Here is a 14726-nt window from a genome sequence, read left to right as displayed (position 1 = left end):
GCCCAGACACACGGGACAGAAATCTCCAGGCCCAGGGTGGGGACGGTGGGCCCCTCCCACCCCTCCTACCACATTCCCCCTCCGCCCCCGCGTCACCCATCGCCCCTCCGTCCCCCCCCCCACCCAGTGCCTCCCTCCCTTCCCTTCCCTCCCCCCCCATAATCCCTCCCTCGCAGCACCCCCCTCCCACCTCGCCCGCCGGCCCGCCCGCAGCACCCCACATTTCCCAGCCCCTTTCCGAGCCCGAGGTGGGGGCCGGCGCCGCCGAGCTGGGGGAGGGGCTCCCCGAGAGCGCCCCGCCCCCCGGGACCCCGGCTCCGCCGTCGGGCCCGCCCCCGTCCCGCCGCGGCCGGGCCAGCGGGGAGGGAGGGCGCGCGGGCCGAGAGGCACCTGGGCGTCCGGAGCCCGCTCGCCGCCGCAGCCTCGCCCGCCCGCCCGCCCGCCGCCCGGCCATGTCCTGGGCCCTGCTCCTCGGGCTCCTGGCCGCGCTGCTGCTCCTGCTGCTGCTGAGCCGTCGACGCTCGCGGTGAGTGCCCTCGCCCCCCGCCCGGACAGAGGGGCGACCCCCGGGGTCCCGAGCCGCTCGTCCCTCCCCCACCGGCCGGCCCCTCGGGGCGAAGGGGCTCGACGCCCATCCGCCGCCCCACCCCGGGGGGAGGACGACGGCCAGGCCGCCGGGGTGGGGGGGGGGGCGGTGAGGCTCCGGGGGGGTGGGGGGGTGGGTGGAGGCCCGGGAAGTGGGCGACGGGGCTGGAGGACCCGGCAGACGGCCCCCGGTGCACACGCGCTCGGCTGGCACCTGCGAAGGGCTTTCTGGAGAGGGTCTCCGGGTGGGTGCGAGAAGCCCCCTCCTGGATCCAGCACCTACTTGAGCCAATCCCCAGGCTTTCTCGGTTTTCGGGGCGGGGGGTCGCCTTGATCCTCACCCCATTACACAGATGGGCGAGTTGAGGCTGGGGAATGCAGAGCCCTGGAACCACTTTCCATGGGAGGCCGCCCTCCCCCACCTGGACGAGGGGGTTGGGGAAACTCGGATCTCCCAATGCTCTGGTCCAGAAAAGGGGTCTCCCTTCCGCTGAGACCCCACAGCCTGGGCAGGGTAGAACCCGCGCCAAACTTCTCAGCTTCCTAGTCCCAAAGGTTGTCCTGCTCCACTGAGAATCTGTGATTTAGGAGAAGGAGTAAATCTCATACACTTGAAATCAGTGCCGCGGCAGTGAGTCCTTTTTTTACAAAGTTAATTTAAAAACTTAATCTGAGTTGCACATGGGATAGCTGAATGTATTTGGCTTAAATATTTATCCCGTTATAGATAAGACTGAAGCCCTGCCCTTCCCTTCCGACAATTCCAGACTTTTCTTGTTGATCAAGGTTACCGCATAGCTCGGCCAGAGCAAGGCTGGAGGGGAACCTTCCAGATTTTTAAAAAAGTATGCTTTTTATTTGAGACTGGTTTTATATTTGCAAGAAAGTTGCAAAGGTTGTACAAAGAGTTCCCAAAGACCCCTCATCCAGTTTCCCAAGGCCTCCCCATCCAGTTTCCGCCATTGTTAACATTTAACATTATCATGGTACATTCGTCAAAACTAAAAAGCCAACACTGGTCTGTTAAGATGAGCCAAACTCCAGACTTCATTTGTATTTCATCAGCTTTTCCATCATGTGCTCATTCTGTGCCAGGATCCAGTCCAGAGTACGACACTGCCTTCTGTGATCCCTCTTTGGTGAGGTTGTAGGTAATACAGGGCACTGTGTGTGTGTGTGTGTGTGTGTGTGTGTGTGTGTGAAATGAGAGTGTCTGAAAATTCCAGAACTTTTCTGGAAACTTTTTATTTTTAAACAAGAGGTTAGTTCAACTTCCAAACAGTAACCTTGTGATCTTTTTCTTTAACCTCCAGACACCTTCCCAGGTTAAATTTAAAACTATGTATTCGTTCATTTGCCTGAAAAAAATGAGGAAGAAAGAGGAAAAGTCCACAAATAAGTTCTTCTGTGAAGAAATGAATTATTCTTCCAAAGTTGTTAGGCTTTTGGGGAAACTCTGTCCAGGGATGTTTTCGGATCGCACATTTGCTTTTTTCACCGCAGGTTTTAGTTTTGATGTCCGTCCATGTTGCTGCGTGGAGATCTGATTCATTCTTTTGATTGTCTGTGTAGTATTTCATATTATGAATGAATGGCAAGTTTATTTTTTTCCTTTTTATTCCTGTCTCAACTGAGGGACCCTTAGGCTGTCTCCAGGCCTCCTGCGCTGTGTCCCCCGCCCCCCCCCCCCCGCCCCAGCCGATGTGGTGGCTATAAGCTACGTGGGTTCTGGGAAGCAGGGTCCCTGGGTGCTCAGCGTGTGGGAACTCTCAGCTTCTAGGAACAAGAACAAATTGGGTAACCACTCTCTGCCTTAGTGTCTCAATCTTTAAAATGGGGTTGCTGATGACAATGGTAGCTGAGAATGGAACTTCTGGGTTAGAAGAAAGGCCAGTTAGACATTATTTTAGCAAAGCCTTGCTGTAATCCAGAGAGCTAATTTATCTTCGAGGGTGAGTCGTTGATGTTTACACCTGGTGGCTTAGGAGGGTCAACGGTGGGTCCTAGGTAGAAGTATGGGTTTGGGGTCACTGAGAGCTCAGGGGCAGTTAGTTGGGTGGACCCTGGGGAGACCCCACAGGCACCCCAGTTCAGGCCCCAATCTCATCTTCTTCTCCTCCCATCTCAGCAAGGGGCACTCTTGTTACTCCCAGTTTACAGAGGAGGAAACTGAGTCTCAGAGAAGCTAAGCAACTTGTGCGGGATCTGCCTGGATTACGCATCTGGGCCATAGGGATTTGTAATTCCCAGGAAAAATGAATTTCCATGCTTCCCACACATTTTATTTGTAATCTGAACGCTCAAAAGTCTTAGAACCACATGATGGTAAGATAGTAAGTTGTGGCTACTCCCAGAAGATTCTTTTTTTTTTAATGTTTATTTATTTATTTATTTATTCATTTTTGGGAGAGAGAGAGAGAGAGAGAGAGAGTAGGGGAGGGGCAGAGAGAGAGGGAGACAGAAAATCTAAAGCAGGATCCGCACTGTCAACACAGAACCCAACGTGGGGCTTGAACTCATGAACCGTGAGATCATGACCTGAGCTGAAGTCGGATGCTTAACCACTCAGCCACCCAGGCGCCCCCAGAAGATTCTTAAGGACAAATAATCAAGTGTTGGAAAAAGAGGTGGATGATGCTGATGCTGTGTAGACAATGAATCAAACAAGCAAGACCCCACACCTTCCTTTCTTCTCACTGACCCTTGAGGTAATGTTCATCACCCTATTTTACAGCTGAGGCCTAGAAGGGCTAAGTGACTTCCTTAGGGCCACACTGAAATTCTATTCCCCATCCAGTCAGTTCCAAAACTCATGCTTTTCTCAGTAAAAAGAAAAAAAAAAAAAAAAGGAACTTCAGTCAGTCAGCAAGTGTCTTTACCTCTAGCTTTTTTTTAAGTTAAAATTTTTAATGATGAAAAATTTCACCTATACAGAAAAATAAAAGAATAGTATAAGAACTCCCATGTAACCATCCCCTTATTTGGTGGTTAACATTTTTACAAAAAATTACAGATCGGGGTGCCTGAGTGGCTCAGTCGGTTGAGCGTCTGACTCTTGATTTTGGCTCAGGTCATGATCCCAGGGTCATGAGATTGAGCCCCTCACCAGGCTCCACACTAAGCATGGATCCTGCTTAAGATTTTCATTCTCTCTCTCTCTCTTTCTCTCTCTGCCCCTCTCCCCCACTCTCATGCTCTCTCTCAAATTAAAAAAAATTTTTTTTAATTCCAGATGTTACAATATCTTTCCAGAAAATATTTCAGAACGCATGTCAAAAAAAAAAAAAAAAAAAAAAGACAACCACAATTCTCTTATCCTACCTCAGAATACAAAAATGATTAATATTATGTAGTCTCCAGTCCAAATTCCAATTTTGGCAGTTACAGCAAAGATTTTTAAACCCGCCTGGGTAACCGTGAGTGTTTTCTCTTGGGAGAGGCTGTAAGCTGGAATTAGGAGACCTTGTCAGGAATTAGGAGTCTGACTTCTGTGCCACTGGGGCTGATGACCTGCATGTGGCTGTCAGAAACATCCTTCCTGCTGTCCTTTTGGGCCTTGGTTTGTCCACCAAGTCTCATGTAGCCGATCTCCCGTGCCCCGGCCACCCCACCGGGCTGCGTGTGTCTCTTTTCCTCTTTGGGCTTGTGCGTCTGGTCTAGAGAGCCTTGGAAGAACACTCCAGGTGTGGGGAGGTCACTGTGGCATCAGGTGACGGTTCCCGGTGGCTCCAGAAAAGATCTGGGCCCTTGCAGGGCACGGAGTTTCTGGGCACAGAAAATGTGCCTTGTTTCAACCCGCACAGACCAGAGGCCACCAAGTGGCGGCCCGAGGTTGGATGCAGCCCAGATGGGTCTGCTGTGTACCACACACAGCAAGAGGAGAAGATTAGGGTGTTCCACATACAAACACCAGGTCTCCAGCTTCTCCTGCAAAATGCGACAATGGACCATCCCTTGCTGGGGACTCCATAGGAGAGCCCTCTCTCAGCCTTGCTGCCGTCCCCACCCCTCCTGTTGTCTCTCCAGTTTGCATCTGTTCTGTCACTCTGCTTGCCCTAACCATTCTCCTATGACGCTGAGAATTCTCCGAACCTTCTGTGTCGGTTACAAAAACAGGAAAACAAAAACTAAGGAGTGGGGGAGGGGAAGAGGGTTAATGGCCGGCAGCTTGTGGGTGAACCCTGGGGAAGAATAGACGCTCAGGTTGCTGAAACCCTGCGGTCCCCCCCTATGAAATCCTCCCAGAGCCTGAGGCCCTGAGTTGAGTTGAAACTCCTGGACAGAGATGTGAGGCAATCCACTAACACGGCACAGCTAAATGATGCCGCTTCTGCTCAAACCAGAACATGGACTGTGTGTATCAGGCACTTAACCTGCGTTGGGTCCCTTGACCCCTTTGGCAGACTCTGGCGGGTGGGGGGAGGGGCAGGTGCTCCTCTTTGAGCACCACCTGTATACACAAATCATTCATCTGACACATAGTTATTAAACGCCTTCTCTGTGCCAGGCACTGTTGTTAAGTGTTGGGGGTCAAGTGCCTATATTCGTGGAACTTCCGTCCAGTGTGGGTGTGATGCTTCAGGGCACAAAGCTGGGTGCTGCCCATCCTTAACCTTCTCCCCCACTTTGCAGAGGGTTGAGCGTGAGAGAGAGGCCAGGTGGCAAGGTTGGCCATGGAGTCTGTGAGTGGCGAGTGGGCAGTTTGGGGAGGGGCCCATGTGACGGGAAGTGGGGAATCAGAAAAGGTGTCTTGGCATCTGAAACCGGAGGGACAGGCTGTGTGGGCAGGAGCCGGGGATGAGGGGGTCCAGCCCTACCTCCCTCCTCTCCAAGGGCCTGGCCGTATCTCAAAACAGTGAGGGTGTCCGTGGGCGAGGCTGGAGACCGCAGACCCCAAAATAGAGTCTCCTTCATCCCTGCTGGCTGACGGCTGAGTCACCCTGGAATGTGGCCTGGGCCCGAGCTGGATGCAGGACCTAGGATCCAAGAGCCAGCCGGCTATATCGCGGGTCAGACTCCTGGGCTCCCAGCTTCCTGCCTTTGTCTGAGCCTCCTTGGGACTTTTCTGGGGAAAGATGAAAGCTGCCAGAAATAACACCTGGGTCACTGGGGAGCTCTGGCCGCAGCCTGGACAAAGAGCAGGGAAAGGAAGCCATAGCCCCTGCTCATACCCCCAAAGGTGTCTTAGAGGAAGAAGCCCCCCATCCTGGAAGCGGGGGAGTCGGATGCTAGCTTCACCTCCACTTCCGTTGTCACACTCCTGGATGATCTGTGTTGTGACTTTTTAAAAGCATAACCACATCACTTTCCAGCCCCACCTTCCAACCCTCCAGGGGCTCCCCATCATACTGGGCATGGAAACCTGATCCTAGCTGCAGGTCAAATCCTGCCTCTCACCCCTACAGTCCACTCCAGCCACACTAGTGCCTGCTGTCTGGAAAGCCCCCCACCCCAGGGCCCTTGCACTCGCTGTTCCCACTGGCTAAATTCCTTCTCTCCCCACTCTGGCGCTCCACTCCCTTCTCATCCTGCTGGTCTTTGCTCACATGGCACCTCCACAGGGAGGCCCTCCCTGACCAGCCCTTGTCACCTAGCTCTCTTTTTTCTTTGCTGAGATATAATTCACACACTATAACATTTACCATTTAAAAACATTTCCTAAATGTTTATTTATTTTTGAGAGAGAGAGGCAGAGCACAAGTAGGGGAGGGGCAGACAGAGAGGGAGATACAGAATCCGAGGCAGGCTCCGGGCTCTGAGCTGTCAGCACAGAGCCTGATGCAGGGCTCGAACTCATGAACCATGAGATCACGACCTGAGCCGAAGTCAGACGGTTAACCGACTGAGTCACCCAGGCGCCCCTACATTTACCATTTTAAAGTATACAATTCAGGGGCACCTGGGTGGCTCAGTCAGTTAAGCGTCTGACTTCAGCTCAGGTCAGGATCTTGCAGTTGGTAGGTTTGAGCCCCACATCAGGCTCTGTGCTGACAGCTCAGAGCCTAGAGCCTGCTTTGCATTTTGTGTCTCTCTCTCTCTCTGCCCCCCCCCCCGCCACTCTCTCTCTCTCTCAGAAATAAATAAACATTAAAAAAAAAAGTATCTTTTTAGAATATTTGTAGGGTTGTGCTGCCCTCACCACTGCCTAACTCTAGAATATTTTTTGTCACTCCCCAAAAGAAGCCTGGAAACCTGCCTCCATAAGCAGTCACTCTGTATTCTCCCTCGAGCTCTGGCAACCACTAATCTTTCTGCCCCTCTGGATGTGCCTTTTCTGGACATCGCGTAGAAGTCGATCACCCAAGAGGTGACCTCTGTGTCTGGCTTCTTTCACTCGGCATAATGGTTTTAGCATGAATCAGTCATTCCTTTTTATGGCTGAATAATCTCCCACGGCGTGAACATACCGTATTTTGTCTGTCCACTCATCAGTCAGCGACATCTGCATTGGGTCCATCTTTTGGCCACTATGACTAATGCCACTGTGAACAGCAGTGTACAGGTTTATACGAACTTACGTTTTCAGTTCTTTGGGGTATGTTGCCGGGTTGTGTGGTAACTCTTAGATTTTCAGGGACCTGCCAGGCTAGTCTCCACACGAGCTGCACCGTTTACATTCCCACCAGAACTATATGCGGATCCCCATTTCTCCACATCTTTGCCAACAGCGACTATTTCTTTTTTTAGAGGAGAGTCATCTTCGTGTGAAATGGTGCCACACTGTGGCTTTGATTTGCATTTTTTCCCCAGTGCCTCACGATGTCGAGCGTCTTTTCATCTGTTCACCGGCCATTTGTGCATCTCCGTCAGAGAACTGTCCATTCACCTCCTTCGTGCATTTAAAAATCGGGTTATTTGTCTTTTCATTGTTCACTCGTAGCTCCCTTATTTTCTTTATCACGCTTGTCACTCTCTGAAATGATTTTGCTTTTTTTTTTTTTTTTGCTTTTGTCTGCCTTCCCCTTATTAGTATGTAAGCCCCATGAAGCCAGGCACCTTGCCTGTCCCGTTCACTGCTGTAACCCCAGCACGTGGAGCAGTGCCTGCTTCCCAGTTGCTATTCGGTGAGCGAGTGAGAAGACAAGGGATGGCTTGCTATTCACCAGACGGGGAGCTCTCTGCATGCCTGTGGTTCTGATCGTTCTACGACAAAGATAGGGGTCCTAGCCTGGGTTTAAGGACCTCCCAGGGGTCCACCATGAGCAGCGGTCTTGCTATTTGAGGCCCACTTCGTGATCGTGATTAGCTCTCCCTAGCGAACAGCCCCTCCCCCAGAGGATGGTGAGGCAGGGGCAGCCAGGGGTCAGTGATGAGGACGGTCCTTCTGCTGCCCTTTGCCACTCAATCACTCAACCGTGTCTCCAGTCTCATCCTTTCTCTGTGGGCATGGCAGGGGGTGTGGGATGACCAAAGCCCTGTCCACGCTGGCTCAGGCAGAGAACTCTGTGTCCTTGTACTTCTGGGTTCTAGAAAGCTCTCCCACCCACAGGGAAAGCCCACCTCGATTGGATTCCCTAAGACGTACCAACATCAACTGGTCACCCAGCTTCTCCTCTTGGCCCCCTGCAGTCCCGCCTCTACTCAGCCGCCAAAAGGATCCTGTAAAAACTTAAGTCAAATCATGTCCCTGTGCAGCTCGAAGCTCTCCCATGGCTCCTACCTCATGCAGGGAAAAAGTTCAAAGTCCTCACAGCTGCCTCCAAGGCTCTGCATGGTCTGACACCTGTTCCTGCTCTGGCCTCAACGTCTCCTGTTCTCCTTGGTCCCTCCACTCCAGCCATACTGGCCTCCTTACTGTTCGTGGAACACGCCAGGCATGATCCAGCCTTAGGGCCTTTGCACTTGTTACTTCTGCCTGGCAGGCTCTTTTTCCAGATCGGGTTCCTTCCCTCACCACCTTCAGGTCTTCCTCCAATGTCCCAGGGAAGCCTTCTCTCCGCTGAAAAGTCATACCCCATGCCCTACACTCTTTTTCTTCTTCCCTACTTTATCAAATAGTGATAAGTACTATGGCTTCTGCAGGCGACCTGGTGAGCCTCCTCTGGACGTGGGCAGTATCCCGTGGTTGGGCCATGCCTTGGAATTTGGAAAAGATGCTGCCAGCCTCCTCACCAGGATGAAGGAGAAGCATGGTGATATATTCACTGTAAGTGCCTCATGTGCGTCGAGGGAGGGAAGGGGGTGAGCAGGTGGGCCTGTCGTCTGGTGTTCACTGATTCCTTCTATATCCTTCCATACCCTAACCTACCATCCAGTGGTCTTGCCAATTTTCCATCCATTTTCCCATCCAACTGTACAGCCAACACTTAGTAACATCCATTCCTTCTTCCCAGCATCAAGTGATGCAGTCATTCAGTGTCTATGAAGTTCTTGTTCGTCCATCCAACTGACCTCTATCCATCCACTCAACTTCCATCTATCCAGCATCCATCCATCCATCCATCCTTCAACATCCACACAACCACCACACCCATCCACCTTCAGGTATCCTTTTGGGTTCCACCCATCCAACATTCGTCCTTCGGTCCTTTTCCCCAGTATCCACTTAGCCTGCTGCCACATGTTCCCAAAATTCATCCACACTTTCAGCTTCCATCTAACCTCCTCATCCTTTCATCTTTCCATCCAACATACATTCACTGATATCCTTCCATTTACCCAACAATCCATCCAGTGGCATTTCTTCTTGGATTTTGGCCTACATTTTATAAGAGAGTTCGAGTAACATGACTCCCAGATCACACTTTGGAAACAGGGCCAAGGCAGTTGCGTGGGTGTTGAGAATTGTGTGACCACTCCCCCACACAGACATTTGAGGGAAAATTCCCTTTCCTTTGTTAATTACAGGATTACAGCTCTTTCTCTTTTCCTTACCTTCTTGGGCAGCAGGTTACATTCAGGGCTCGGCCTCCCAAAGAAGTGGGTATTTCTGGCACATTCACTAGCATTTATCCAACAGCATCCACTCATCTAGCCACCTGTTCTATCCAGTCTCTCCACCCATGATATGCACAACACCCATTTGCTGCCTTCTGTGGGCAGACTCTCTCCCGGATGCTGAAGATATGACAGTAACCAAGATAATGATGGCAGGTGCTGAAGAGTGAGGTGGTTGAGAGCCCGACGTTTGCTACCGAAAAATGCTGAATGCCAGTCCTTTCTCTACTGTGTCTCAGCTGTGTGATCTTGAGCACATCCCCTGCCTTCTGTCAGCCTCAGTTTTCGGCTATAAGTGGTCCCCACGTCACAGACAGTCGTGAGGAGTGGATGGGAGAACACTGTCTGTGAAATGTCAGGTCCTGGCACAGGGTAGGCCCCTGACCACTGAGAGCTCCTGTCCTTGATGGCATTTCTCCTCACCTCGTCCCTGCTGACTTCCCACAGGTGCTGGTGGGGGGCAGGTATGTCACTGTCCTCCTGGACCCCCACTCCTATGACACGGTGGTGTGGGAGCCTCGCACCAAGCTGGACTTCCACGCCTATGCTGTCTTCCTCATGGAGAGGATTTTTGACTTGCAGCTCCCACATTACAGCCCCAGTGATGAAAAGGCCAAGATGAAACCGTGAGTGGCTCAAGGTGGCCCCTGTGGGTGGGCCGGGGAGGGCGTGACCTGCTTTTGCCTGCATAGCCCAGGTGCTGAGTGGTTTGAGTTTGTGTCCACACCAGGTGTCTGGTGAAGACATTTGTTTTGAGAAGACAGACACAAAGGAAACCAAAAAAAAAAAAACAAACAAAAAAAACAGCCCCAAAGAATTGGGCTGAAGAAAGGCTCTTCTCGTCTTTACTTCTTTTAGGAGACAGGTCTGATTTCAGTAGGAGGAGCCCACGGTTTGGGTCAGCCAGACCGAGAGTCAAATCCCAGCTCCCCCACTTCCTAGCTATGTGGCTTGGGGCAAATCCCTTGCCCTCTCTGGGCCTCTGTTTCCTCGTGTGAAAGGAAGGGAGGTGGGCGGGGGGGCTAATAGTTTCGAGCCCATCCTTTGTGGTCTCATTAGTCTTCATGACAATGCTAGAGGGTGAGTAACTTACAGCCCCACTTTATGGATGAGGACACTGGGGCTCGGAGAAGACTTGCCCGAGGTCACACAGCGAGGAAGTGATGTAGGTCCTGAAACATAAAGAATAGTTATATCAACATGAGGACGTGTGGGCACATGTACTCTGCATTCATTACTTCTGCAAATATCTGAGGACTTTCTATACACTGGTCTAGATGCAGGGGGCCCAGAATGATGCCAACCACAATTTGAAGATGCCAGTCATATGCCGGGTGTTTGATAGGAACACTTACATCTCTGTGCAATCGATCTACCTCAAGAGGTAGATATTTTTATCCTCGTTTTACAGGTGAGGAAACACACTCAGGAGTGAAGTGATGTGCGTGTTCCATCACTGGTAAATGGCACAGCTGAGATTTGAACCCAGGTCTGCAGACTCCAGCTGAGATGCTGAGGAAATAAGACAGTGTGTGCATCCCTAGAGTTCGTGCAGTCTGACAGGAATCCTTAGTGATCTGTCTCCAGGAAGGGTGGCCTCCTGGGGTTAGGAAAAGTCTCTAGAAGACTGGGTTTTGCAGGGCTGCTAAAGCTGAGGAAAGGCCAGAATATGAGGTGAATGCTGATGACAGGAAGTACCCAGTCTGAACTTGGCTCTGTGGGATGGCCGCTAGGAGATTTCTGAGCCCAAGTGTCCTAGGTCCTGGCATTCTAGGGGGACCATTGGGTCCCGTTAGCAATAAGATTCCTCGGTTCGCTGCATTCTACCCCGCTACCCAAGGAGGACCCCACTTTCCTCCAGTGTCTGCCCTAAGAGTTTCTGGAAATTTCTCCTAAGCCCGCACGTTGTCTACTGGGCGTGGCTCCTGCATCTGTTAAGGGCTACTGTCTCCATCAAGTGCTTGGAGTGGGGTCTAGGGAACAGCTAGATCAGGGTCACTCAGGATTGTGTCCTACCTGGCAATCATTGGTCAGGGGACACTTTATCCAAACAGGTGTGCCTAACTTTGGGTCTCAAGGAGGAAGGGTCGGCCTGCTGTTTCTCTCTCTTCCAGACGTCTTTGGGTTCCTTATCCAAGCTTGTGTGCCCCAAGGAGGGGCAGACTGTCACGGTTAGGAATTCAAGACGCTGTGGCTGGGTGACCTCGGGAAAGTCATGTTCCTCTCTTGTCCCTGAGTTTCTCTGTCTGTAAAATGGGTGTCATAACCACAACTGTGATTCCCTAGAGTTGTCAAAAGATGAAACAGGATCATGGTGCTTAGCACCGTGAAGAGTAACTGTCACTGTCATTGATGATGATATTAATAGTAATACCATCATGGTTAAGCCAGTTGTCCGCAGGCCCCCGTTGCCAGCGGGGCCCTGGGGCCCTGGGACCCTGAGCTTTGGGAATAGGGGCGCCTGTGTGCATACGTTTCCCACTGGAAGCTGTGCTCTTACTTTGTTTCCTGTCCCAGGACTCTCCTCCACAAGGACCTCCAGGCGCTCACGGAAGCCATGTACACCAACCTCCGCACTGTCCTGCTGGGGGACGCCACAGAAGCGGGCGGTGGCTGGCATGAGATGGGTCTCCTCGATTTCTCCTACAACTTCCTGCTCAGGTGAGCCGGTGCGGCTCCCCTCGTCGGGAGTGGAGCCCAGCACTCTGCACCCGGCTCAGCCGTTAATAGTGGCCACGGGAACCATGAAGACTTTGTGGGTGGGGAAGCAGTTTGGGACACTCAGAAGCAAAGACTGCAAGATGACCTTTCGTGTCTGGGACCCCAGGCGTGCACCTGGCTCAGGCTGTGAGTCGTAAAGGAGGCGCAAGTCAGGAAAAGGGGCCTTGCCAGCTGTCCAGAGAGGGTGTAGCAAAACAAGGTTTCAGAGACCATCTTTTCCTGTGGTTTCCAAACCTTAGACTTCACGGACCAGGAAAACAAAACGTTCGGGAGGCCAACCCAGGACTTCAACTTTTTATCAGAACTTGTAAACTTATAGTAAAAACTGCACTAACGTTCCTTCCTTCAGGAGGCCCAGACACTATTCCAGGCACTGGACGTACAGCAGGGGAAAGACAGACAACAAACTGAAACTCACCGGGCTGATGCTCATTGGAGAGACCGATAATAAACCAGTAAATAAAGACAGTTATGTCAGAGAGTGACAAATACAGACAACGGAGATCCGCAGATGGGTTGATTGTGTCTGGGGAGCTCTTTGAACCAGGCTGAAAGTAAGGGCTTCTCTGCGGGTCTGGCCTCAGAGTTGGGAGCTGGCCACAAGTAGGCGGTAGGACCAGCAGGTGCAGAGTCGCGGAAGTGGGAGGAAGCTTGGGCAGCGGGCCACTGTGGCTGAGCGCAGCGAACCCAGGCAGTGGGGTTAAGATGAGTCAGAGCCCTTGCGGAAACTGTCTCACAGAGCCGCGAGGCCTTGAAAGGCTTTGGAGTACATTCTCAGTAAAATGAGTGACAGCGGGGTTGGGGGGGCGGGGGGGGGAGGGTTAAGCAGGGGCCTGACGTGATTGGACTTGGGTTTCACAGCTCTCTCTGGCTGTGGACAGAGGCTAACCTGAGGTGGGTGTGTGGCAGGAGAGGCAGGAGGGCCCGCTGGGAGGCTGTTATAGTCACCCAGGTGAGAGACCGGGGGCCTGGACCCAGAGGTGACGGGGAGGTGGCAACAATGGGGTATTTCTGGGGGACAGAGCTGACGGGACCTGCTGAGGATTTGATTGGGGCTGTGGGGGGGAGGGGAGCGGGGGTGCAGGCTGTGAGTGGGGAGAGGAATAAGGACAGCCCGCTGACTGCTGCTGCTGCCGTTAGCTGGCCAGCATTTCATAAACCACAGCTCATTTCAGCTGCTTCAAAAAAATTTGAGACACAGTTTCAGAATAAAGGAGAGGCATTTGCTGCCACATATGGGGACCCAGGCACGTTCGGGACAGCTACGTATGTGCACGCAGTGTGGGCTCAAGGGGTGTAAACGCATTTCGCCCTCACAGCCCCTCTCCGAGGCTGGGACTGTACAAACCCCGTTTGACAGATGCAAAAGCCGAGGCCGGGAGAACCTAAGGCATTTGCCTCGAGTCCCGTCGCGGGGGTCCTGGCAGGGCTGTCCGCAGAGCCCACGCTTTCCAGCACGACCTTTGATGTGTCGGTGGCCCACGTTTTTTCTCCTGTCCCCCTGGAGTAGCGCACACACCATCAAGGGCTGTAATTCATCTGGGTGACGCTGGTCTGGTCCACCCTGTCCTCGTGTGATGGGGACACTGAGGTCCAGAGAGGAGCAGCTAAAACCAGTCCGCAAGTTCCCAGCAGGGCATCTCCCACGTCTCCTGGCTCCCGTGGCCCCGTGTCCTTCTCTGAGAGAAGCAGTGAGAGAGGAAAAGCTGTGGCATCAGGGGAAGTGGGGACAGTGGGGTGGTGGCTGGGCTGTCTAGGCCCCTGGCAACAGCGGTGTGTGTGTGTGTGTGTGGGGGGGGGGTCAGATGTAAATGGACCCCTGTGTCTTCAGGGTCTGAGGCCTGGCTGGGCTGGAGCTCCTGTTTCCTGGCTTGGTGGGCTTGGGCCTTCTTGGTGCCGTCCGCGGCCCCTGGGACAGGAAGGGGATGAATGGGTTGGATGACAGGAGGTGCAGGTTCATGTAGCCCCAAACCATGAGATGCCACCACTTAAGCCCCCCAACCTGTCCTATGGCACCCCTGCCTTGCTCAGAGTCCCATCCAGAGTCCTAACCCGGGCTGCAGGATCCTGCGTGATCTGTCCCGGCCCAGCACACTCCCACCCCAAGGGCTTTGCAGTTTCTGTTCCCTTGCCTGAGAATGCTGTTCCCTACATGTCTGCATGACTCTTGCCTCACTTCATTCCCATCTCAAGTGTCACCTCAGAGAGGCCTTTCCTGACCTCCCCCCACTTAGTCTGAGAGCCCTCTCTTTACCCAGCTCTAGTCCAGGCCTATTCTTCTTCATGGCTCCTGGCGCCACCTATAGGTCACATGGTGTTAACACACGACGATTTATTCTATCTCCCGCCAAGTTCTGTGTCACTTAGAAGTGCAGGTGGCCTTGGGAAGGGCCTTCACTTCCACAGTGTGAAACCTCGTTGCCTTCTTGGGTTTTGCTGGGGTTCTGGTGGTTTCGTTTCGTTGCATATTTTTCATAGAAATA

General features: G+C 52.7%; 1 protein-coding gene across 2 annotated transcripts in view; it reads left to right on the top strand.

The window, feature by feature from the left end:
• The first annotated feature begins 330 nt into the window (after positions 1-330).
• PTGIS (prostaglandin I2 synthase) overlaps positions 331-14726 on the top strand; it is a 37133-nt gene continuing 22737 nt past the window's right edge. The window contains exons 1-4 of one of the 2 annotated variants that reach the window (XM_058685913.1): positions 331-526; positions 8608-8731; positions 9970-10148; positions 12040-12183. In XM_058685913.1, coding sequence (XP_058541896.1) covers positions 453-526; positions 8608-8731; positions 9970-10148; positions 12040-12183 — 521 coding nt within the window. In that variant the 5' untranslated portion in view covers positions 331-452. The remainder of the gene's footprint in view (positions 527-8607; positions 8732-9969; positions 10149-12039; positions 12184-14726) is intronic. The other variant, XM_058685912.1, reaches the window with a different exon arrangement.

Source organism: Neofelis nebulosa, chromosome 9 (assembly GCF_028018385.1).
Source record: "Neofelis nebulosa isolate mNeoNeb1 chromosome 9, mNeoNeb1.pri, whole genome shotgun sequence".
Taxonomy (NCBI): Eukaryota; Metazoa; Chordata; class Mammalia; order Carnivora; family Felidae; genus Neofelis; species Neofelis nebulosa.
Note: the sequence above shows the minus strand (reverse complement) of the source record. Positions and strands in the feature narration are given on the sequence as shown.